The sequence below is a fragment of the Sorex araneus genome, chromosome 4 (genome assembly GCF_027595985.1).
Source record: "Sorex araneus isolate mSorAra2 chromosome 4, mSorAra2.pri, whole genome shotgun sequence".
Classification (NCBI taxonomy): Eukaryota; Metazoa; Chordata; class Mammalia; order Eulipotyphla; family Soricidae; genus Sorex; species Sorex araneus.
Window position 1 is genome coordinate 220,138,434 of NC_073305.1, and position 25,516 is coordinate 220,163,949.

General features: G+C 58.4%; 1 protein-coding gene across 19 annotated transcripts in view; it reads right to left on the reverse strand.

The window, feature by feature from the left end:
• The window catches only part of RBFOX1 (RNA binding fox-1 homolog 1), a 1,316,266-nt gene that overhangs the window by 861,668 nt on the left and 429,082 nt on the right, over positions 1-25,516 (reverse strand). For 3 of the 19 annotated variants that reach the window (XM_055136057.1, XM_055136053.1, XM_055136055.1), the window contains exon 1: positions 19,170-19,400. The exons of 13 other annotated variants lie outside the window; for them this stretch is intronic. Coding sequence is in view for 3 of the 6 variants with exons in the window: in XM_055136049.1 (XP_054992024.1) it covers positions 19,513-19,557 (45 nt within the window). In the remaining 3 variants the exon portion in view is untranslated. Of the gene's footprint in view, positions 1-19,169; positions 19,401-19,512; positions 19,573-25,516 lie in introns of those variants that run through there. 3 more of the 19 variants (XM_055136049.1, XM_055136042.1, XM_055136035.1) reach the window with 2 other exon arrangements.

The window sequence follows — 25,516 nt, forward strand, 5'->3', positions numbered from 1 at the left end:
AGAGCAAATACAATGCATCTGGGCCGGGGAGGGCCTGTGAGGGAGGGGCTGCCTTCTGGCGGCACTTGGAACCCCGAGACCCAAGCTAATATGCCGAGGAGGCCAGGGGGAGGGAGACGGAAGCCCCACAGAGAACCAACGGCCACTTAAGGAAAGCTCCTCGCTAACCGCTGACCCCAGAAGCGCGAGTAACTGGGGGAGCAACAGCAGAAGCAAACCGGGCCTGGCCCTTCTCACCCGCCGTAAGAGCAGGTGACCGCGGGGTCAACGGCTGGGATCCACAGGAAAAGCTGACCGTGACGGAGGCTGAGTGGTACCAACTGCCCGGCGGTGCCAAGCTGCAGCCAGCGGCCATCTAGAGAGGGGGACGAGAGGCAGGTGGACACCTCGGAACAGAGTTGCTGGGGCAGGGCTGAGGGCACTCCTTTCCTGACGCCCTTGGAAATGCAGGCAGGCACCCCCGGAAATCCCTGAGTGTCCACAGTCTGACCTCCGGCCCCTCCCCGGCCGCCACGCTCACAAGGGCTGAGTCCTTGTCCCTCTCCCACCCTGCCCGCTGGCCTCCCTGCTGCCAGTCAGCACCACCTACCCCTTCACTGTCTGCCCCTTCCCGCCTTCCTTGCTCCTCTCCGCGCAGCAGCTCGGGAAGGTCAGAGCGGACGTGGAGACTGCCCGGGTCACCCTGGAGTCCCGTGGACACAGCCCTCCTCCTGCAGAACCCACACGTGGCTCCTGTGTCCAGCCGCCACGCGAGGCCTGGATTCAAGCGAGAGCGCCTGCAGGACGGGGGCCAGATCGAGAGGACACCTGGTATACCAGGCGCTTGCCTTGCACTCGGCTGACCCCGGTTCGATCCCGGCATCAAGTAGAATCCCCCAAACATCGCCAGGAGTAACCCTGGAGTACAGAGCCAGGAGTAACCCCTGAGCATAGCCCAGGATGGAGCAAGAATCTGCCCAGAGCCGGATGGTGGTGGCTGGAGAGGAACCGTGCCCGGCCCAGCCCGCGTCCATCGGCCCCTCCCCAGGCACCCCCTCCCCTCCTGCTCCCACTCCAGCCTCCCTCCTAGCTCAGGGCGGGCACTGGGCCAGGTTCCGAGACACACGGTCTCCCGGGCTGACAGGACTTCCTGGCACCCCCAGTCCGAGGAGAACGCCTCTTCCAGAGAGATCCTGAGCTCGAAGGGCCCGGGCCGGGCTGCCGGGGGCTGCCGGCAATGGTGGTGCAGCCGCAGGAACTGCCGTGGATACGGCCCCTGACGGGGACCCCACCCCCCCGGCCCAGACACTCCTAGGGGAGCCCCCGTCTCCCCACGTCCTCCCGCCGCCCGACACGGACGCCTGAGAAGCAAGAAGGGCCCGAGAGCGTCAGTCGGTTCCGCGCCCAGAGAGGAGGAAGAGCGGAACCGGGCCCGGGACGCCGGGCGAGCAGGAGCCGGATCTCCCCGCCGCCCAGCACGGCCCTGACGCAGGCCTGGACCGGGCGGCAGAGAGCGGGGGGCGGGGGGGGGTGTGCCCGGGCGTCCCGCCAGTGTCGGCAGCACCGGCAGACCCCGGCGGGAAGCTGAGGCGCGGGGAGCAGAGGGCTGGGTGAGAAGGAGGGCGTGCAGCTGAGGCCCTCCGAGAGCCACGGCTTCCCCACACAGGACACGCAGCGCAGGGCCAGCCCGGGCACCGCGGGCTCAGCGGGCAGCAGGGGCACCGGGGGACAGGCGAGGGCGCCCGCAGAGGAAGCCCGAGAGGGAGCACCCCCAGGCCAGGAACAGGGCAGGCCGAGAGAGGCCCCAGGCAGGAAGGAAACACCCATGAGGAGGGAGCCGGCCCCCCGGGCTGACCGACGGGGCGGGACTCTAAATCAGGGGACTCCCCCACGGCTCCCGGCCGAGTGCTCCCCTCATTTCTGACCGGGAGCACCGAGGCCTGCTGCTGCTGGCGGCCCTGCCGTCCCCACGGCCCCCGCGGCTACAGGCAGCTTCCGCCCGCCCGTCCCGCCAGGCCCTTCGCCTCGGCCCCTCCCGTGCGTGGCCGGTGCTCCCGGAGAGAGAACTCGGCGGGGCGCAGAAGCACACGGCACAGACGTGGTGAGGCCTGAGCTGCTTCCAGGGAGCCGGAAATGAAGACGCTCTCCCGGAACGCTGGGACGGGACGGACACGGGACCCACCGCGGAGGCGCTGAGCGGCCGTCATGAAGCAGCCACCGTATGTGCTTGGTAAAAGGATCTGGGTGTGGATACTACGTGCGGTGTGTGCATGTGCACGTGTGTATATGTGTGCATGTGAGTGTGTGCATATGTATGCGTGTATGTGTACATGTGTATGCATGCGTTTGCATGTGCATGCATGTGTGTATGTGCGCATGGGTGTGCATATGTGTATATGTATGTGCGTATGTACATGTTCATAGCCATGTGTGTACATGTATGTGCATGTGCATCTGTATGTGTGTGCATGTGTGTGCATGTGCATATGTATATTTTGTGTGTGCAGCATGTGTGCGCACATATGTGCGTGTGCATTTTTGTATGTGTATATGTGTGTATGTGTGCATGAGTGTACATGTGCATACGTGTGCATGTGCGTGTGTGTGTGCATGTGCACCAGGGGAGAACACGAATGTCCACATGGAAAGGGGCAGGGTGAAAGCAGATTTCCTGTTCCTAAAAGTATCACTACATTCCCAGGTCTTGGGCGACTCGGAGTGAGACGACAGCTCCCTCTCAGGCATCTCTGCTTGTCCGTGAGGGGCTGGAGCCGTCGGCCTGCTGACGAGGGTCTAGCGGACGTGTCGGGGCTCAGGTTGGCAGGGAGGACACTCTGCAGGTCTCACCCAGACAGATGACATCACCGGCACTCTGCACAGATTCCAGCGCGGGGGGTCCGGGCCGAGAAGCCACCTCTGCAGCCCCTTCCCCACACACCCCTGCCGCGCTCGGCTCCCCGCTCTCCTGCTCCTTGGTAACCCAAGCAGGTGACAGCTTCACTCAGTCGTTAGCAGCGAGAGGAGGTATCGATTCCCGGGAACAGCTAATGACGGGAGGCCGCAGACACAGCCCGCAAAGGGAGACTCTCTGATTCCAAGTGAAATTATAGTTCGCCCTACGAGACTGCACAATAAATCAGGGGAAAAACCAGCCGACACGGGACTCTGGGGTCACCGAAGTGATGTTGACACATTACAATAATGAGAACTTGAAATACCTCATGCCCTATTGATTTTTAAGCTGAATCATTCCCACTGCAGAAGATTACAAGACTCTGTCTTGGAATCATGGCTCGCGCGGGAGATGCTGATGAGAACTACACCCAATCCAATCAAAATGAAAAGCCTCACTCGCACTTATTACAGATCTAATACCACTGTCCCTGGGCAGTGCGGAGGCACTTAACCTACAGTAGAGAGGAAAACATACACTCTTTCCTTTTAATTAAAATTTTTCATACTTCGGGGGGGGGGCTGCATATAGACTCTTGACCGGGTCTATATGGTACAAAGCGACCCAAACAGCATCGCCGGGGAGATTCTTCCTGCTTCTTTGATTCTGGGGCCCTTCCCAAGGCCCCGCGTCACCAGACCGTCTAGAAGAAACAGAATAGCCGGTCTAAGCCCTGACCAATGTTCCCCCTCAGGGAGAGGCCCTCAGCACGCAGCCAAAAAAAAAAAAATTAAAAAGCTTTGCTTATCGATACTGACCTCCTGCCACCCTGTAAAGTGCTCATGGGGCTGGGGAGGGGGCCCGAGTCCCACCATCTCTCACTCATCGTCACACGGCAGAGGCAGAGGTGACCCTGGGCCCCTGGCTGAGGGCCACTCTTGGCCGCCCAAAGGATCTAGAAAAGAGCATTTCTGCTCCCTTCGCTGTGTCCTGCGTGGGATCATGAGTGAAGGGGACCCGATGTTCCGGTTTTTGGGCTTTTCTGCTCTTCGTCCAGATCTCGCCTTGGGGCTGGGGGAAGGGAGCAGCAGGAGAGGAGCGAAGCAGCAGCTAAACACGTTCTCTAACGGCTCCAGACAGAGTATTCCTGGGGCCGGAGAGATGGTGCAGTGGGTAGGCCCCTGCCGTGCCCGTGGTTGTGTGTGACAGGGCCACTGGTGCAAATCCACGGCACTGCTTAGGGTCCCCGGAGCCCCCCGCGGGGCCACTCCTGACCACAGAGCCAGGAATAGCCCCTAAGCATGCCAGGTGTGGCCTGAACGGACACACACACACACACACACACGAATGAACACACACACACACACACCCGAACGAACACACACACACACCCGCCCGAACACACACACACACACCCCTGCCCAAACGAACACACACACACACACACACACCCGCCCGAACAAACACACACACACACACATACACACCCGCCCAAACGAACACACACACACACACACCTGCCCAAACGAACACACACACACACACACACACCCGCCCGAACGAACACACACACACACACACCCCTCCCCTGTGTAATTTGTCAATGTACTGACTGGAAGCCAGCGCCCCAAGCCCCCCTGACCGCCGTCTACAAGGCACCCACTTCCGGCCGCGCGTAACCAGCTCACGGAAGCCCTTCCACACACAGATGCTTTCCTCGTGCTCCACGTTTCGCCCCTCGTGCAACAGAGGGCTGCACACGGGAGCATGTGAAAATCCTAAATGCTCCATAAGCCCGGTGGAAGTCGGAGACGTCCTTGGGGGCACGGCCGGCTCGGCGGTGAACGTCAATCAGCCGAGCAAGAGGCCACCGGCTGGAGGCCGCTGCCTTGCGGGGGGCGTGAGTGGCAGGGCTGACCCCCCCCCGCCCCCCGAGTCTCCGCTCGCCAGAAGGCAGATGTGGGCCGGGCCGGCAGGCAGAACACACCGTCGCCGGGCGGTCTCGGAAAGAACGGCACGGGGAGGCTGAGAGACCGCCCCCGTGGCACTCGGCGAGCTGGGCAGGCCCGGGCTGCCAACAGCGCGCGCTGAGGAGGTGAGGCACGTGATGCCCGCTGGCGGGGCGTTCGCCCAAGCCCAGGAGGAGCCAGGCCGGGGCTCAGAGCAGCCTCGGGCTTCTGAGGGTCCGAGAAACCCAGTGTCCCTGCAGGGTGGCTGCACCTGCCCCCGTTTACATGGCACAGGAGACACGGAGGGGATCTCAGGACGGGCCGCCGAGGGCAGGAGGCTGGGGTGGACAGGCCGGGCACCCACGCATCCAGGGGTGCTGGATACCCAGCCGGAAAATGGGACAGAGCCCAGGGGTGCTGGATACCTAGTCTGCATATGGGACAGAGCCCAGGGGTGCTGGGTACCCAGTCTGCATATGGGACAGAGCCCAGGGGTGCTGGGTACCCAGTCTGCATATGGGACAGAGCCCAGGGGTGCTGGATACCTAGCTTGCACATGGGATAGAGCTCAGGGGTGCTGGATACCCAGTCTGCACACAGGATAGAGCCCAGGGTGCTGTATACCCAGTCTGCACACAGGCTGGAGCTGAGTGGCACAGGGGCTGGGCGTGACTGGGAAGCAGGAAGGTTCGGGACAGACGAAATCCACCCACCCTGCAGGGCACCAGAGACTGGGCTGGGCAAAACATTCCAGTCGGGTGAAATACGGTAAGCGGTACTGAGGGTCTCTGTATTATAATTATTATTAGAAAGGGGCACCCCCAGTGGTGCTCGGGGCTTCCTCCTGCCCCGAGCTCAGGGATCACTCTCGGTGGTGCTCGAGGGACCATCTGTGACACCAGGGATGCCACCAGGGCTGGCCGCTCGCAAGGCAAACGCCCCGGCCCTTGCGTTATCTCTCCGGCACGTCTCTGAATTGCGTTTCTCACTATGCCGGGGGTTGTGCAGTGACCTCCCAACCCTCCCGAAGGGGTGCAAGTGCTGGTTCACGGGCAGGGCGCTTGCCTCAGCACTGCCCCTGCTTTACTGAGCACTGCCAGGGGTGATCCCTGAGCACAGAGCCGGGAGGAAGCCCTGAGCACAGCCAACTGCAGCCTCCAGACCAAAGCCCCAACCAGAAGCCCTGCTCAGCCTCTCAACGGAAAGCATCGCCCACGTGGAAACGGAGGTGAAGCTCAGGGGCACGACCGGCCACACCCCCACATCTCCAGCGGCAAGAAGACAGGCTCCCGGGAGCCGGGAGAAGCCGGGCCCAGTGCTCTAAGAGCACTCGGGCACTTCCATCCACTTAAGGAGCGCGCTGGGCCTCCCTCGGGTACCGGGCGGGCCGAGAGCCATGGGGGCAAGCGAGGGGGCTCCCCGAGCCCCCAGAACTGCCCATCTCTGGAGTGTTTCACCGCTCCGAGTCGGGCCCGCCGACTCTCCCAAGGTATGGAGTCCAGTTTGAGATGAACATACTTTCTCTGCCCTCCCGGCAAATTGAAAGGCTCTATAAAGGGTTTTGTTATTGCAGTGTTTCCATAAATACAGAGTAAACATCCTTCACAGCGGGGACGCGGCAACAAATACAATTTCCATACACAGCCATTCGCGGGGCTCGCACATGAAGATGAAATGACCCGGCGATGAATAAAAAAATAATAGTATCCAACTTTCCGCAGCCCGGGCCCCTGACAGACGCCGGCGGCGGGCGAGGAGCGTGGCACTGCGGCGCGGCCGGTGAATGCCAAGTGTCTGCTCCCGGGAATTGCCTTCCCCGTGGCCGAGCCATTCCAGTTAACACTGAGCTTTATCATTTCCAGAAATTGCCAACAGCCGACGATCCCATTCCCGAGCTCGGAGTGACCCCGAGCCTCGCCGGAACATGATTTTAAATCACGTGAGTCTCCAGTTTCCTTGGGTTCCTTTTAAGTCTCCCTTAAACACATTTTCAAAGCGCTGTGGATTGTCTGTGTCTGATACTCGGTATCTCCGTGGACGCCTGAGCTGCCCCTCCCCGCGCCGAGTGAGGGGTTGATCGCAGGTTGTCAAAAGGGAGACGTTCTTCTGCTTCGAACATGTTGGATTTTTTTTTTGTTTTTGTTTTGGTTGTTTTTTTTTTTAATGAAAGCCATGCAAGTGTGTTGAAAATGAAAAACATGATAAAGGAATAATTTGGAATAGATAATCAAGTATCTGTGATATACCACACACACACACACACACACACACACACACACAAATATCTGCACATTTCATGTATCAAATGTGAAGAGTTTGGAGAACTGGTTACAGTCTCTGTAATCAAGGTGAGAATCACATCTGTCTCTTTCAGTGATTTGGGGGTGGGGAGGAAAAGAAGAGAGAGGGAAGGAGGGGGTGGGGGAGGAAGAGAAAGAGGAGAAGGAGAGAGGGAGAGAAAAGAGGCAGAGAGAGGGAGGAAAGGAGGAGAGAGAGGGAAGGGGAAGGAGAGACAGGGAAAGAGGAGAAGAGATAGGAAGGGAAGGAGGAGAGGGAGAGATGGAGGGAAGAGGGAGAGGGAAAAGGAGAGCGAGGGGAGGGAAGGGAGGGGGAAGGATGAGAGGGGGAAGAGAGGAAGAGGGAAGTAGAGGGAGGGAGAGGGAGGGGAAATGATGGGAGGGAGAGAGAGAAGTAGAGGGAGGCAGAGGGAGAGGGAGGGAGAGGGAGGGGAGGGAGAGGGAGAGGGAGGGAGGGAGAGAGAGAGGAAGGGGGAGGGGGAGGTAGAGGAAAGGGAGAGGGAGGGAGAGGGAGGGGAGAGGCAGAGAGAGGGGGAGAGAGAAGGAGGGGAGAGAGAGGGAGAGGGAGGGGAGAGGCAGAGGGAGGGGAGAGAGAAGGAGGGGAGAGAGAGGGAGGGGAGAGGCAGAGGGAGGGGAGAGAGAAGGAGGGGAGAGAGAGGGAGGGGAGAGGCAGAGGGAGGGGGAGGGAGATGGGGAGAGAGAGGGAGGGGAGAGGCAGAGGGAGGTAAAGGGAGAGGGAGGGGAGAGGCAGAGGGAGGTAAAGGGAGAGGGAGGGGAGAGGCAGAGGGAGGGGGAGGGAGAGGGGAGAGAGAGGGAGGGGAGAGGCAGAGGGAGGGGGAGGGAGATGGGGAGAGAGAGGGAGGGGAGAGGCAGAGGGAGGTAAAGGGAGAGGGAGGGGAGAGGCAGAGGGAGGGGGAGGGAGAGGGGAGAGAGAGGGAGGGGAGAGGCAGAGGGAGGGGGAGGGGAGAGAGAGGGAGGGGGAGGGAGAGGGGAGAGAGAGGGAGGTAGAGGCAGAGGGAGGGGGAGGGAGAGGGGAGAGAGAGGGAGGGGAGAGGCAGAGGGAGGGGAGAGGCAGAGGGAGGGGAGTATCTAACAGCATCTGAGCGCAGTGACACCACATTGCGCCAACGGGACTAATTTCATCTCCAGGCATCCAGAACATTTTCATCTTGAATCATTTCAAAAGCGAGACTCAGGCCCTGGGGAGCCTGTGCGGGACGGACGGGGAGCACGGGCTTGGCACACGTCCCAGCGCAGCCCCCACCGCCTGCGACCCCGCCCGGCACTCTGGGGGTGTCCCCCCGCCCCGGCACCTCTGGAGGTGTCCCCCACCCTAGCACCTCTGGGAGTGTCCCCCCTCCCCAGCCCCTCTGGGGGTGTCCCCCACCCTAGCACCTCTGGGAGTGTCCCCCCACCCCAGCCCCTCTGGGGTATCCCCCCCCCGCCCAGCACCTCTGGGGGTGTCCCCCCTGCTCGGCCCCCCGAGGGTGGTTTCCATTTACACAAACAAGCCAGTAATGAGCCGCGCTCGGTGTCCCCCGACTCTGCCCCTCACCTCCCTCCACACTGACCCCCGAGGTCACGCCCTTCCCCGGGAGGCTTTTGCCTGGGCATGGCGTGGCCTCTCCGCCCCCTCCCTGACCATCGCGGCTGCAGTGCAGACACCACCGCGCCCGAGGGCAGCCCTGGACAAGACCGAGAGGACCCCCCGTCCCTCTGGATACCTTCCAGGGGCACCCCCACCCCCCCCCACATCCTCCTGCTGTGCCCGGGGCTGCAGGCGGCCGTCCTGCTGGGACTCTGGGCCGGGCCCCCTGCACGGCTCTCACGGAGCCCGGAGGGTCCCTTCACGCCTCAGACGTGGCGAGCCCTCTCCCGCGGGGGCACGCGCTCCGCCCTCTCGCTCCGCCAGCTGCGTCCACCTACTGGCCCTGACGTGACCCGGGACATCCTGATAACGCAGCTAGCACTGTCACCCACGCACCCTCGTACACGCCCGCACACACACCGGCACGCGTGTGAGATACTCCCTAGAAAGGAAGCGAGCCGGGCACACCCGTGAGAGCTGACGCCAGGCCTACACACGCTGCTCTGTGCCTACAGGGAATCTGAGGGACACGCTGGACCCCGAAAACGCCGACTGCTGACCAGTCCTACCCGTGAGCACGCTGAGCTCCTGCCCGATCTGCACTTTTCAACTTATTATTTTTTTTTTTGAACGTGTGGCTTGACCTTGGCCCGAGGACCGAGGTTGAAACCCACTTAGCACACCACTGTGGGTGGGACCCGGCTCATGCCGGCCCCGGAAGGCTAGACAGGTCTCTGACTCAAGGCTGGGGCTGGGGTGCCGACGTTCGCGCAGGCTTTTCTGAACACTAACGCGCACGCTGCCGGCTCTCCTCATTGGGGTGGCCAGCGGCCCAGCCAGCACTCTCAGAAGTTTAGTCTCTGTAAGAGGCTGGTGGGGGGTCCTGCTCTATCTCCCGCACGACAGAAGAAAGATTCCCACCGAGTTGAGTCCAAAGTGGAGGGAGGACGGGCCTGGAAGCCAGAGAATCACAAGTTCCTTCTCAGAAGCTACTGGTACTTCGAGAAAAAAAAAAAAAAAAAAAACCTCCTGGGGCCGGAGCAATAGCACAGCGGGGAGGGCGTTTGCCTTGCATGCGGTCAACCGGGTTTGACTCCCAGCATCCCATGGGGTCCCCTGAGCACCTCCAGGGGTGATTCCTGAGTGCAGAGCCAGGAGGAACCCCTGAGCATCGCCGGGTGTGACCCAAAAAGAAAAAAAAAAGTAAAAAGAAACTCCTCAGAGGTCGCCACGGAAATGGGTGTAATACCCGCATCGGCCTCTCAGGGCTGCCCACGTGTCCTTCCTGAGTGCTGTGTAACGCGCACAATGTCCGGCTCATACAAACACAAGCAAAGCTCCAGGTAAGGGTGACTGTCTCAGACGCGCCAGAGGCCTCGAGCGAGGGCGAACAGACATCGTCTCCTCCTCTCTCTGCCGCAGAATCTGAACCCTGAACCGCTTGTAACACAGAAAGCACCTTTGTATTTTTAGCTCCCTGGGGAAATTTGGTCAGGGGACTCAGCAGAAATCCATTTTCCCCTTTGTGGACACACTCTTTTTGATGACTCAGTTTGATTTTTTAAACTCGTGGGTGATCTTTAGTTCTATAAGTAGATTCCCATTAAATGTGGGGATATGCTAGAAAACAATTCGACTGGATGTGGAATTCTCAATGGCTGTTTTAACCCAATCTCCTATTCTATTTTTCTCCTCTCAGCCCATTAAGCACCATCTCTTGACTCAACCTATCCTCCGCCTGCATGAGTCGAGCCCGTGGGCATTCCAGGAGCGTGTTCCTGGAGCGAGCAGATACCGCTGGGCTACACTAGCACGTGACAGGGATGAATGGAGACGTTACTGGCGTCCGCTCGAGCAAATCGAAGACCAACGGGATGACAAGTGATACAAGTGATGGGCGTTCCAGGGCAGTAGACAACCTTCCGTCTCCTTCCAGACAGTCTCATTTCTGTGTCCGTGGCCTAGTCACTCGCCACTGGGCGACCCATCACTGGGCTCCTAAGCCAGGTCCCAAACCGACGCGTGGAGTGAGACGTACCACACAAATGCCGGTTCAATGAACGACATTAGCACGTCGAAGCGCTGTCTGCCTGATCTGAGGAGGAAACACTCTCTGTTTGCGTGGTTTCAGGATGGCTTCCCGGGGCCTGAAACACACGGGAAGAGCCAGAATGTTCCGGACTTTCCCGTGTGGGGGCTGGGGACAGCTTGCAGGGACCAGGCCCGGCCTTGACACACCAGGGAGCGAAGCAGAGCGACTCCGGGCGGTGAGCCGTCCTTCCCCGCCAAGAGACCCTGTGGCTTGGTGGGGGACCCACTCGGGCTGCTCAGCTTCAGGCCCTCCGGGGCAGGGAAGGCCCCCACAGCCCGGGCGGGAGAGGGGGAGATGGCGGCATGGAGCTGAGAACAGCCCCTGTGCCCCCCAGACCCCCACCTCCTCCGCTTTCAAGGTCCCGCAGCATGAGGGGCTCCAGATAGACAAGCCAGGCACACTATTTGTCAGTACAAGGTGCACATCCATCCATCCACCCTCCATCCGTCCATCCATTCATCTATCCATCCATCCATGCATCTACTCATCTGTCCATCTATCCATCCATTCATTCATCCATATGTCCATCCAGGCAGCCAGTCATCCATCCATCCATCCACTCACACACCCATCCATCCATCCATCCATCCATCCATCCATCCATCCATCCATCCATCCATCCACCCATCTATCCATCCATCTGTCCATCCATCCATCTATTCATCAATCTGTCCATCCACCCATCCATCCATTCATTCATTTATTTATCCATCCATCTGTCCATTGAGGCAGCCAGTCATCCATCCATCCATCCATCCACCCATCCATCCACCCATCCATCCATCCATTCATCCATCCACCCATCCATCCACCCATCCACCCATCCACCCATCCATCCATCCATCCACCCATCCATCCATCCACCCATCCACCCACCCTCCCACCCACCCATCCAGCCATCCGCCCACCAGCCAGCCAGCCATCTGTCCATCTAGCCATCTGTCCATCCGTCTGTCCGTCCCGCCAGCCATGGTGTCTGGACGCTGCCTCTGCACACTGTGTTTCTCAGTGATCCTTGCCAAAGATCCCCGTCATCGATCCTTGTTTGTTTCCTCTCTGGTCACGGTGCAAGGAAACAGAAGAGGCGCTTTGTGACAGAGCCAGTAAACAGGTTCCCTCCACAACTGGGACTGCACACAGAGAACTCGGTACTTCACACACACAGCAGTGTCACCAGGGGCTGCAGCCCTGTGTGTGTGTGTCTGTGTGTGTGTGTCTGTGTGTGTTCCTGTGTGTATGTGTTTCTGTGTGTCTGTATGTGTGTGAATTTCTGTGTGTCTCTGTGTCTGTGTGTATGCATGTGCCTGTGTCTGTGTGTATGCATGTGCCTGTGTCTGTGTGTATGCATGTGCCTGTGTCTGTGTGCATGTGCCTGTGTCTGTGTGTATGCATGTGTCTGTGTCTGTGTGCATGCATGTGCCTGTGTCTGTGTGCATGCATGTGCCTGTGTCTGTGTGTATGCATGTGCCTGTGTCTGTGTGTATGCATGTGCCTGTGTCTGTGTGCATGCATGTGCCTGTGTCTGTATGCATGTGCCTGTGTCTGTGTGTATGCATGTGCCTGTGTCTGTGTGCATGCATGTGCCTGTGTCTGTGTGTATGCATGTGCCTGTGTCTGTATGTGTGTCTGTATATATCTGTGTCTCTGTGTGACTGTGTGAGTGTTCATGTCTATTTGTGTATGTCTGTTTCTCTGTGTGTTTGTGTCTCTGTGTGTCTGTATCTGTGTGTTTGTGTGTTTGTGTGTATCTGTGTGCATGTCTATATGTCCATGTGTGTCTTTGTCTGTGTGTCTGTGTATCTCCGTGTGTGTCTGTATATGTCTGTGTCCCTTGTGTATGTCTATGATCTATGTCTGTGTGTGAGTGTGTGTGTGTGTGTGTTTGTGTGTGTGTGTGAAGCTCGAGCCCAGCGCAGCCCCTGCAGGCTGTGTGAAGGGGGCCAAACAGCTCCTTGTTTCTGCCTTGGCTCCTTCCTCTGTGAGAGGCAGGTACAGCCAGGACCAACGGGAGCACAGAGGGTAGAGCACTTGACTTGCACTCGGAGGACCTGGGTCCCACCCCCAGCACCACACACGGTCCCCAGCACTGCCAGGAGTGATCCCTGAGCACTGCTGGGTGTGGACCCAAAACAAAACAGAAAGGTAGGTCCCCCCAGCGCCCCCGGGCTGCCCTCAGGATGAGGCTTATTCATGCTGGAAGTGCGGGCTCAGGCTCTATACACACAGAGGCAGACGGCGGCATCCACTGGGCACAGAAAACCTGGATTATAAGAATCTGTACATGAGCACATAAACCCTCCGAAGACAAGGAGAGAGCTGGAGGGTTCGGGCGGGGGGCAGGGGTGAGAGAGCAGCAGGGGGGTCAGCAGGGCTTCCTCTGGGGGGTCAGGCCAAGCAGATGCGAGGAGCACAGGCAGTGAGAGCACATGACCCGGGGCACGGTCAGAGATAAAGACACGGGCGGGATCGAGAGCACAGCGGGGAGGGTGTTTGCCTTGCATGTGGCCGACCCGGGTTCGATTCCCAGCATCCCATAGGGTCCCCCGAGCACCGCCAGGAGTGATTCCTGAGTGCAGAGCCAGGAGGAACCCCTGAGCATCGCCGGGTGTGACCCCGCCCCCACCCCCCCAAAATAAAGATGCTCTGAGCAGGCGGCCCAGCCCCGACCCTGAGAACAGACGCCTGGAGGCGCGGCCTCACCGTCTCGGCCACTCGCTCCCCCCATGGGCCGGTTCCTGCAGAGACGCAGGTGCCTCCTCGCACCGGTCAGTCAGAATCTCTGCTGCCGCCGCAGGTGGGGTTGCTCAGCCCGGGCTGGGCGCGGGTCTCTGTCCCTGGTGGGGCCTCCCGCGGTCGGCTCTCAGGAGCACCCCGACCCCGTCTCGGTGCCCCCCGCCGGCGCCCAGTGTCCTGCAGGCGACCACATCTGGGGAAGCCCCCACGCTCCTCCTGACTCTACCACCTCTCCGGGCTACCCAGAGCGGCGGGGTCCCAGCAACCCGCAGTCCCATCACTCACTCGCATTTTCCAAGGGCTCGGGGAGCGGGGGGTCCCGAGCAATGTTGGGGGCGCAGAGGGTTCCTCCTGGCCATTCTGCCCAGTCAGGTGGTGGCTCCAGGCAATAGCCTGAGGCTATAGTGCTGCTTGGGCCCCGGGGGGCAGGGGGGCACCGCAGCAGGCTGGAGACCTCCAGGGTTGTACCCGGGTATGTGCAGAAGATCACGTGGTCCCCAGGATCAAACCAGGGTCAGCCACGTGCCAGGCCAGCACCCTAACCACTGCACTGCCTCGCCGGCCCCAGAGAAATTCTTCAGGACTGCCACCCAGCTCTCAGTCCTTCAGGACTGCCACCCAGCTCTCAGTCCTTCAGGACTGCCACCCAGCTCTCAGTCCTTCAGGACTGCCACCCAGCGCTCAGTCCTTCAGGACTGCCACCCAGCGCTCAGTCCTTCAGGACTGCCACCCAGCGCTCAGTCCTTCAGGACTGCCACCCAGCGCTCAGTCCTTCAGGACTGCCACCCAGCGCTCAGTCCTTCAGGACTGCCACCCAGCGCTCAGTCCGGCAGATTCCACAGTCACGGGGAGGCCAGGGAGGCCGAGCGCCACATGAAGGCAGACGGGAACCCACAGAGCGTCGGCATTCCTGTTCCGGTTGGCCTTCCTCCTCCTCCTCCTCCTCTTCCTCCTCCTCCTGCCCCTCCTCCTCCATCTCTTCCTCCTCCTCCTCCTGTTCCTGCTCCTCCATCTCTTCCTCCTCCTCCTCCTCCTCCTCCTCCTCCTCCTCCTCCTCCATCTCTTCCATCTCTTCCTCCTCCTCCTCCTCCTGCTCCTCCTCCATCTCTTCCTCCTCCTCCATCTCTTCCTACTCCTCCTCCTCCTCCTCCTGCTCCTCCTCCATCTCTTCCTCCTCTACTTCCGCCCTTCCCCACCGCTTCCCGCAGTATCAACATGGAAGTCTCTGTTCAAGACGGCATCACAGACACAAGTGCTTCTCTCTCTCTCTTAGCGAGCAAACAGCTGACTCCACACAGAAACGCATCCACCTGGAGCAGACGCAGGATTCTCAGGGAGAGGAAAGGAAGAGGCGGCGGGGGGGGGGGGCTGCCTGGCACCTGCCCTGGGGGGGTCCTTCTGCGGCAGGCGGCAGGCATCTGGCCACCTGGGGCGCGGAGCTGCCGCTGGGTCCCCCAATCACATGAAAGTGGCAGGAAATGGCATCCCAGCTGGACTCCGGACGGCCGTGAGGTCTGTGCGTGGGAAAGGCCTCCCCACCCGGGCAGACACGTCAAGCCGAGAACCAGCACGGCAGGGAGTGCGAGGTGGCGCTTCCGACATGAGTAGCATGAAGTTGGAAGGGACGTTTTAGAGAAAACATAGGAACACGGGCCCAGATTCTAGGGGTCCGTCCTGCAGACGTGGAGGAAGACGTAAAGGGTGAGCTTCCCAGGGCCGCGGGGGGCGTGAGCCGGAGCAGCCTCCATCCCTGTCATCTCTGGGGCTGGACGGTGCCAAGCCTCACTGCCACAGCCCTTCTAGAAAAGTCTCCCCTGGCCCTCACGAAATGGGAAGGCGCTGGAAGATTATTCGATTCACGTTGGGGAACTTCAAGTGTTCCTCTTGATGTCCCTTTAAACCCATCTGAAATGATTTCCCGAGGGCTTGCAAATACACAATTGTGTTAAGGACGTCCGACTGATCTTATTTACATTTGCTACATCAAAGTATTCCAACATCATAAGCAAATAAGACGGGACCTTCCGATCGCCCATAGGTTATGCAAACACCTTCCCAGAAAGGACACTTTGAAATTTTTATGGAGCCGGAGAAATTGGAGGCCGATTCGTCCCGGCAGTGAAATTGGGCTTTTTGTCATTTTTAATTGCTTAAATTCATAACCCAGTTTTGCTGAATCAAAAAGTGCGCCGCTCTCGCTGGCATAAGCACCCCAGCCTTTCGAGTACACGCTCACCTTTTCATATCGACTGTACATATGCTAATAAAAAACACTCCTGGCAGCTGCTTGAGACATTATATTGTTATTATTTGAGACAGGATTGAAATTCTCCCTATATAATCTTTTCTGAGCCAAGCAGGGGGCGGAGGGGGGGTCGTGCCTGCCAAAACATTAGGGCAGGATTGTGTTATCTGTGGTTTTTCATTCAAACAGATCCACATGCGTAATTAAAAACAAAACCCCCAAACCCTTCCTGACCTTGTACACCCCTTTTACTACTCTCAGCACAAGCCAAACGCGAAAATAAGGGCCTGTGTGAAAATAAGGACCGAGGGCTGGAGCGACAGCACAGCGGGGAGGGCCTTTGCCTTGCACGCAGCCAACGCGGGTTCGATTCCCAGCATCCCATATGGTCCCCTGAGCACCGCCAGGAGTAATTCCTGAGTGCAGAGCCAGGAGGAACCCCTGTGTATCGCCGGGTGTGACCCAAAAAAGCCAAAAAAAGAAAGAAAAGAAAAGAAGGACCGAGACATCCCTCGAAGCAGACATTCCTCCACGCTCCCTGCCTCGCCAGCCCAAGGTGCCCACACCTCTGAGGGGCTTCTCTACTCCGCGCTTCCTTTTTGGGCTTTAGCAGGGCGTCTTTGGCGTGGGAGAGGAAATCCTCCGAGGACGCGTTTGGAACCCCCCGGGAGCGCTTTGCCAGACCCTCCTTTGCGCGCTGTGACATGGACACACAGGATTTGTCTTTTCTTTCCGTCGCTAAATACCAAACGGAAGTGAAGGTGAGTCGAATCAAGGGTCCGCATGACTTCACAGGCATCCGTTCTCTTGGGCAAGGCCTTTCCTCCCTCGGGCACTGCCACCCGGCTCCAGACGGGTCACACGGGCGGAAAGGGCAGACGCCAGGCGAGGCCCAAATGCTTTTAAGTCCTGGGACGTGGGTAGCAAAGTGGAGGCGGCCTGCCCTCTCCTGCCAGGGCCTCTGGGGTCCGCCAGGAAATGGTGAGGGAGAGCAACCCTGGTTCTCATACGAGAGGCTCCAAATGCCCCCACCCCACCCCGTTCTCAACTCTCCCCACGGGAATGCAGGTGGAAACCGCCGCCCACAAAGCCAAAAGCTGCCTCAAGCCTTCAGAGGGGGAGTCTCAGGTGGGGAGAGACCAAATGGAAAACAATAAACTTTCTGTGATAAGGAAACTGCTTTAGCAAGCTGGCTTTTTCTGGGGGGGGGAGGGGGAAGAGCAAAGGCTACAACTGGTAGTGCTCAGGGCTTGCTTACTCCTGGCTATGTGCTCAGAGATCATTCATGTCAGGGTCTGGGGGACCATGTGGGGTGCTGGGGATCAAACCCTGGTCCACCATGTGCAAGACAAGCAAGTGCCTTTCCAGCTATGCTCTCTGGCACCTGCTATTTCTTTCTTTCTTTCTTTGCTTTTTGGGTCACACCTGGCAATGCACAGGGGTCACTTCTAGCTCTGCACTCAGGAATTACCCACGACGGTGCTCAGGGGACCATATGGGATGCTGGGATCAAACCTGGGTCAGCCGCGTGCAAGGCAAACGCCCTACCCGCTATGCTATCACTCCAGCCCCAGTACCTGCTATTTCTAATAAGTCCACCTAAACGCCGATTGAAATGAACCAGATTCCAAAACACAAACAGGTCTGAGGACACACGAACACGGCAGGAGGGGATTTCTGGGGTAACAGACAAATGTGAAACTATGGCCTTTCCTAAACAAAATTCCATCTCGGAACAGAGACAGATTTGGTTCCTTTTGTGAAGAGGTTGCAACGACAAGAAACAGGCGAACGATCCCTTTTATTAAGCGTTAGTCTAGAGTAGCTTTCCTCGGACTTGCGAGATAGGAAGCGAAGACTCAAGGGGGGGGGGGAGGAAAACAGGACGATGGCTGCCCTCCCGAGGGCACACACAGGTAGAGACCATCTGAGGAGAAGGCTGCTGTGTTCTGCGTGTACAGAGGAAGATGTGGAGGCCGGGGGTAGGGAGGGGATGGGGAGAGAGGTGACAGGGGAGCGAGGGAGAAAGAGGAGGAAGGAGGGAAAGAAAAATGCGATAAAAAGGAAGGAGGAGGGAGGGCCGGGCCATGCTCCATCCCAGCTGGTCCTACACAGGCGCAGTTTCAGCTTCCTGACCGGGGGGTGCGGGAACGGAGAGGCCCAGCGTCTGGGGCAGCGAGAGTTGAGACCTTCCGCTCGGTCCCGGCCAACGCTGACCCCTGCCCGCCTCCGCAGCTGCAAACAGCCAACCTAGATGCCCTGGAGAAGCACAGCCCTCCTCAAACTTACCCAGAGCGGGGAAAGCACAGCTCGCAGCCACACAAACACACACACACACACACACACACACACACACACACACACACACACGCACACGGAGACCCGCTCCCTCTGGGTTTCCAAAGATGCATTTTGCTCTCCACTGGGGACCGGCGTAGAAACAGATTTCACAGTCTGAAAGCAAATGCGCTTGGTCGCGGCGGAGCCGTCTGCCTGCAGAGACTCACGGGGGCACCTTCCTCCCCACGGGACCCCGAAGCCACCAAAGCCAGAAAGGGCCAGACAGCCCTGCCATGGCCTTTTGGGGGGTGTGTGTGTCGGGGGGAGCCTTCATTAAGATGCCATTTGGGGGGGGGGCGGGGGGAGATGGCATTGTCAACAAAACTTTTGCGTTCAGAACACCCTCTGGGCGCTCCCTGCCGTGGGGAGGGGAGGGGGTGCGTGCCCAAGCCCTTTGTCACAGAGCTCGGAGAGGCCACCTGGAAATAAGTACAAGGGCAGACAGGCCGGGCCAGCGGCCGGGCTCATCCATCCGGCCCATCCATGTGCGGCTCCCAGCAAGGCCGCCTCCCCGCCCTCCAGCTCATTCATCACTTCCCAAGGCCAAGGCCGGGCCTCAGTCCCTTCCCCCGGACAAAACCCTGGCCTCTGGCCTCCTTCTCCTCTTCCCAGGTGCCTTCGGAAACGCACGTTTCTGCTCCTGGCTGGGCGAGGGGGTGGACGCTGCGCTCAGCCCTACCCGCACACAGCCGCCCTGACCGTCCACGCGCAGGCACACCCCTCCCCACGGGGGCCGCGGGGGCCTCCAACTTTCCCGGGCGCTACTGGCCCGTGCCCCCCCAGCCCCCCACCCCCCTCTGCCCTGGGCCGAGCCCCCTTCTCCCCTCCCCAGACTCAGCGCGCTCCTTCCAAAGGCTCCTTCGCCTGCTGGGGGGGGGGGGGGATAAAGTTAACCCGAGCAGCCAAGTTCCCCTGCTCACTCGGGTCCTGTCCGCGGGAAGCACCAGGGTTTGGCCCAGGCTGGGGGGCTCCTTCCCGCGCCCCTGGGCGCCCCCCCTCCCGGGCGCGCGCGCGCGTGCGTTTGCTTCTGCACGGCCTCCGGACCCGCCTTACCTCCCCGGCGGCTTCACGCGCTGCCCGCGCCGACGCCGCCAACGCTGCTGCTGCTGCTGCTGCCGCCGCCACCGGCCATCGCTGCCAGCCTGTGTGCCCGCGTCCCCGCCGCCGCCGCCGCCGCGCGTCCCTCCCGGAGCCGCACCGCGCCGCCGCCCCCTCCGTGCGCGCGCGACGGCGACGCGGGTGACAGCCGCGCTCCGCGGGAGCGTCAGTTGGCAACACGCCTCCTCCCCGAGCCCGCTTCCCGCCCCGGCCCTGCCTGCCGCAAACACGCTGCCCGCCCCGCGCTGCCCACCCCGCGGCGGCCCACCCCCGCGCGCCCCCCGCGCGCGCGCCTCACCTGAAGGGCATCTCCCACCACTGCAATTAGCTGCCAGGATTTCATCGCGGGCTGCGCTGCCTCCTCCCCCGGGGAGCGCTGGACAAGTCGGCGAGGCCAAGCCCACCCGCACCCACGTGCGGCCAATGCAAATGACACCCCTGTCGCCGGCCTGGCCAGGCAGCCCGGCAGCGGTGCCCCCAGCGCACCCGCCCGCCCGCGCCAGGAGCCGACCCACAGCTCCCCCCGGCCCTGGACACCCGGGAGCGGGATGGAGTGGAGAAGGGGGAGGGGCCTGGGGACCTCCAACGCGCCCCCCTCCCCGAGTGGGAGGTTGGCGCCAAAGTCTCGCAGCCCCCGCTGATGGGCACCGAGGTGGGTGCCCCCCCAGGCCCCGCGTCTCCGCGCTGCTTCTGCGCCCACCTCCCTCCCTCGCTCCCGCACGTGTCTCTCGCCTTGTTCTTCCAAGCATTAAATATGTACCACACGACAGAGGAGGGCACCTTGCCGTCCTCCGAGTCCACACTTGACAACCAATTTTAACTCGCCGGCGGTGGGATGTCTAAAGGCAGGATATAAGCGCTTCCAATTACTTACACGGCTCCTGCATTATTCAGCGTCCGCGGGGCAGAAGTGATGACTGGCAGGCGCGCTGCTCCCCCTGGCCCGCCCCCCGGCGCCCCTCCCTGCCGCCCCCGGAGGACCCTTTTTTGCAGTAGTTAAAGCTTTGTGATCTCCAGTCTTATTTTATATTTGGGATCCGGCGCCTTCCAGCGCCTCAGCTTCTCAGCAGCCTGAATCCAGCGGCGAGCAGGGAATTATCTTACCCTCTTGGACGGAACTTTAGAGTCCCTTTTTAAAAGTATTTCCTCCCTCTACCTTAAAAAAAAAATCCTTTAAGTCCTTTTAGATCTAATGGGGTGTGTGTGTGTGTGTGTGTGTGTGTGTGTGTGTGTGTGTGTCTCCTAGTAATAAGCTACCCAACGTTCTATCAATTCCTTGCCTATAACTAATGTCTGAATGATCAAATGTAATTGGATGAAAAGTGAGTCCTTTGGATGTCAAAAAATTAGTTTTTCATCTCCCTTGCCCAGCACTGGAGCTGGAGGTGTTTCTCCCACACGCTGGGCCCCTGGACAGCAGCTGGACAGGGAAACCTCCCTCATTTCTTCACTCGGCTCCTGGCCTGGAGCACCCCCTCCAGGATCCCACATATCCGTAAGCAGATTTTAAAATGCTAATAAATCTTTCCAGTATTTATTTTCACATTTCTTCCAGCCTCCCATCGAGAGGCAATATTTTCATGAGTTTTTTTTTTTTGAACATGCCAAGTCCTTACATAACCATCATCCATCTCTGCCTGCCAGAAACAAAATGAAGTGGGTTTTCTCTTCTTTTTCTTCTAAGAATTAAGGGGGTTTTAAATATTGCATTAATAGAGTGTCAAACTTGTTCTTGGGGGATATTAGGAAAAGAGAAAAGTTTGTGTATATTTTCTTTGCCTTTCTCTGGGGCCGTGGCATTTACAGAGAGCTGTCAGGAGTCAGGACTTTAAGTCAAACGTGCTTCCTCAGCCACAAAGAAACAAGGACACGCCCCGTCCTTTTAGCCATTAGCTTCTAATGCGAACACGCCACCCACCCTCTGCAACCCGTTTCCCATGGCCTGCATAAAGTGGCAGAAAGTTCTAGGCAATGGCTCCTCTAGAATCCTGTGTGACCGCGGGGGCTCACAAATGCACGCTATCATTATGATCACAGCTGAGAATGACATGCTCCATGGAATAATTTGATTTACAAATCAGTTCACCGAGGCAAGGTTATTCCAAGCTCAGGGTGGTGGGGGCGATGGGTGGAGAGACAGCAAACCCTAATTACTACCCTGCCGTCCCTCTGTTCCCTGGCACATATGGACATTTAATCACAGACACTGACAACCTTGGCAGATGTTGCCAAGCCTGGTTATTGATATAAATTGCCACCCTCACGTGTAAGTGCCCAGAGAAGAGTCAAAGCGATGTCTCTACTCGCCCAGAGGGACAGAAAGGTCCCTCGCAGCATCTGTGGGGATAAGACAAGGGGACAGCCTGAGCCCTGGGGGGGAGGGGCGGGGCTGACCTCCCCAAAGCAGGGGGTAAGAGCCAAGGGAAACTGGCGCGGTCATGCTGGAAGCCAATGGAATCACTATCTGTTCAGACGGAGAAGGGGCTCATCCAATAAGGAAGCAGCGCCGAGGCCCGCCCCTGCTCCCAACGCCCCTGTACAGCCCGAGCTATGGATATACAAGTGCTCACTGCAGGGGGCGGGGCGGAGGAGAGACATAGACACAACCAGAGGCATAAAACGAGTGTGAGGCCCTAAGTGGAATACTATACAGTGGTAAACAGCACTCAAGCAATGACTGGCTAAAGTATAGCCACATGACATGAGTGTATCGAGCTAAAGATGACTGTATATACTGCAAAGCACACTGTGTCTATTCTCAGTAGGAGGAAGGTTGCTGATAGAATGTGGCAAATCCAGGGCCAGAGTGACAGTACCGTGGGGAAGGCTCGTGCCTTGCGCCCGGTCAATTGGGTTCAATCCCTGGCACCCCATCCCAGGCACTACCAGGAGTTGTCCCTGGACACTGAGTCAAGAGTGAGCCCTGAGTACAGCCTGGTGTGGCCGAAAAAATAAAATCAAACCCCCAAAGTGGCAAGCTGTACACTTCACACAATAAGAGACTGAGCATGAGCTGAAACAGTCTCTATGGTCACGTCAGGGCTGTGGGATTGGGCAGAAGCTTCTAGGAGCGGGAATTCCAGGGTAGAACCAAATCCGCCGTCTCTCCTCCTCCCTTTCGGCACATCCCATAGACTCAATTTTTTTGTTAATGTCTTTAATCATTTTAAAATTAAAAAGGAAGGACCAGGGCCGGAGCGAGAGTACAGCGGGGAGGGCGTTTGCCTTGCATGCGGCCAACCCGGGTTCAGTCCCTGGTAACCCATATGGTCCCCCAAGCACCGCCAGGCATAATTCCTAAGAGCAGAGCCAGGAGTAACCCCTGAGCACTGCCGGGTGTGACCAAAAATAAAAAAAAAGGAAGGACCAGCAGGAGAGTACAGGGGTGGGACACCTGCCTGGCACGTGGCAGACCCAGTTTCTATCCCTGGTACCGTGTATGGTTTCTTGAGCACCACCATGAGTGGTTCCTGAGCACAGAGTCAGGACTGAGCTCTGAGCACTGCTGGGTGTGCAACACCAAAATAAAAACTAATCAAAAGAAGCTGATTTGCTGATACCCAAAAGCACCAGTCCGGGAAACTGGGTTCCTAAAGGAAGCGCCACGGGCCCTTTGCATATGCCTTGTCTGGAATGTTTCACTCCGGCCAACCTAGGACACACCACAGAGACCAAGTGACTCCTCAGAGCCTGAAATAGTCCCTGTCTGGCCTCAACCAAAAGAATTTTCCAGTCTCTGGTCTAGGGTAAGGAGAACCCAGGTGGTAACAGCATGATCTCTGGGAAGAGAAGAGGAGCTGGCTTCGATGGGGGCTCTGAGAGAACCCCGCCTCTTCTCCAGAGGCCGTTTATACATTGCTCTGTACCTTTGCAAAGGGCGGTGCACACTCAACATATATAAGCCTTTAAAGATACACATCACATGGGGACTGGAGCAATAGCACAGCGGGGAGGGCATTTGCCTTGCACACACAGCCGACCCGGGTTCAATTCCCAGCATCCCATACGGTCCCCCAAGCACCACCAGGAGTAATTCCTGAGTGCATGAGCCAGGAGTAACCCCTGAGCATCTCTGGGTGTGATCCAAAAAATCAAAAAACATATATATACACATCACATGGGGGCTGGAGCGATAGCACAGTGGGGAGGGCGTTTGCCTCGCACACGGCCAACCTGAGTTCGATTCCCAGCATCCCATAGGGTCCCCCAAGCACCACCAGGAGTAATTCCTGAGTGCAGAGCCAGAAGTAATCCCTGTGCATCCCCGGGTGTGACCCCCCCCCCCAAAAAAAAGATACACATCACATAGTACACATCACAAATACAAACATGCACAGGAGATTTGTTTGCATGACATTTATAGCAGCACAGGTATGACCCTCCGTGTTCGCTGGCTCTGAGCCGGGAGCCTCACGCCTACAGAACACATACTCTGTTCCCGAGCCTCACCCCTGCCCGTTAATCCAGTGTGTGAGTGTCTTAAAGCTCAAAAGATACATAGGAATGTGACCGACTTCCAGGTTTACACCCATTCTTAAACCCATACACACAACTACTCGATGGGTATGTGTGTTTACTAAGAGGAAACGGGGCCATTTGTAGACTTTGCTTTGTATTGACTAAAGAGAATGTGTCTACCATTTTTAAGTGTGCATATGTGTATACATGTGCACACACACAGATCTGAGAAGAAACCATGGATGGTGGGAGAATGAATGTCCACATCTTTGATTTTCTCAGTTCTTAGTCCGGCTAATTCGCCAACTTCCAGACTATGAAGAGAGGGCAGTGGTGGCACTCCATTCCTGAGGAGACCTGGCCCCTCCTTCTCGCCTCAGAAGTCCCTATTCTCTTCAGAGGGAACATGGTTAGACCTTCAAATGCACATCAGGGCTTGGTTGACACTCACCTAACATTTCTGGAAAAATCTGGTATCTAATTGCTCCTTTGTCGGGAAAAAAAAATTGCTAAGCCTCCATGCACTGAAGATTTCTATAAAAATCAATCTCATCCTTGAAGTAAAATGTGACATAGATTATCCTTTCTGCTAGAAGTTACGGTAATGGCCTACGGAGACACGTCTCACACCATGGAATATTGCTTCTCTGCCAGTTGGAAAAATATTTTCCATAGAAAAGCATAAAGCAGACTCTCTGAAAAATAAAATAAAAAAATAAAATTACATAGCAACCACACTGGTGCTCCGTCGGATTAGAACAGTGGGACTTAATGATTTTCCCCGTCCTGATGTCTCATAATCCGGCCGCATCGGGAAAGGTGCGTTCAGTGAAGCATGCTCAGATGGAGCGGGGGGATTTATAGCGTACCTGTCGTGCGACGCTCCTAAAAGGATTCCATTAGCTCGACGTTGGCTGCCGGTAAACAGCCGCATTTCCTAATGGACAAACGCATGAATCACCCGGCATACTCCAGAGGCCTGCGCTAGGTGGTGCGTCTCCACCTTTTCTCTCCGGGGACCCCCTCCGACCTTGCTTACCCGCAGTGCCCCACTCCCGTCCTGCCAGCCGGCCCCGTGTCTCGCACTGTGGCCCTCTTGGAGCGTCCCGGAGTCCCGCAGTGACTGAGAAACGCTGCCTGACGGGCTGCTTGTCCTTTCCACTCTCAGGCACGGCCAGGTGAGCGTCCGCTCGCGCAAGCACTGACCAACCCCGCCCTGGGGCCCCGCCCACCCTGCTCCTTCTCGCAGAGCCCACCTACCCCCTCCCCCCGGGGTGCTGAGAATCAAGCCCCCCCTGCAAGCCGCGCAAAGGCAGGTCAGTTCTCCAGGGCCACGAGCCCCAAGGAAGGAACGCTTCCCCTGCCTTTCATAATCAGGCCAACGGGCGGCGCTTCCGGGAAGCTGAGAACACTTGGGAAAGCACCGGCAGAGAGAGGCCCCGCCGTGGGGTCACCTGACGATGCCCCTTGTCATGTCTGACCGCAAATCTATCCACGTCGGCCATTCACTGCCCGGGCAGCTGAAAAACTATAGGTGCACCGTGGGCATCTGAGCACATCTGCCGCCTTGCAATCCAGCACGGGCATTCTCTGCCACGATCCAGAGAACACGGGTCTGGAGGGCCAGGCTGCAGCTTAGAATGCAGCCGAGGCGGATTCGAGCCCCGGCACCCCCGATGGTCCCAGGATCCCTGCCATTGGTGATCCCTGAGCGCAGAGCCAGGAGAAAGCGCATCATGGGGGGTGGCCCACTCCCCCCATAAGAGAACTATTCTCATGTGCTCTGCCACGATGGCACCACCCTCTCTCTCCACTCATCGTAGAGGACTCTGGCGTGAGCACCC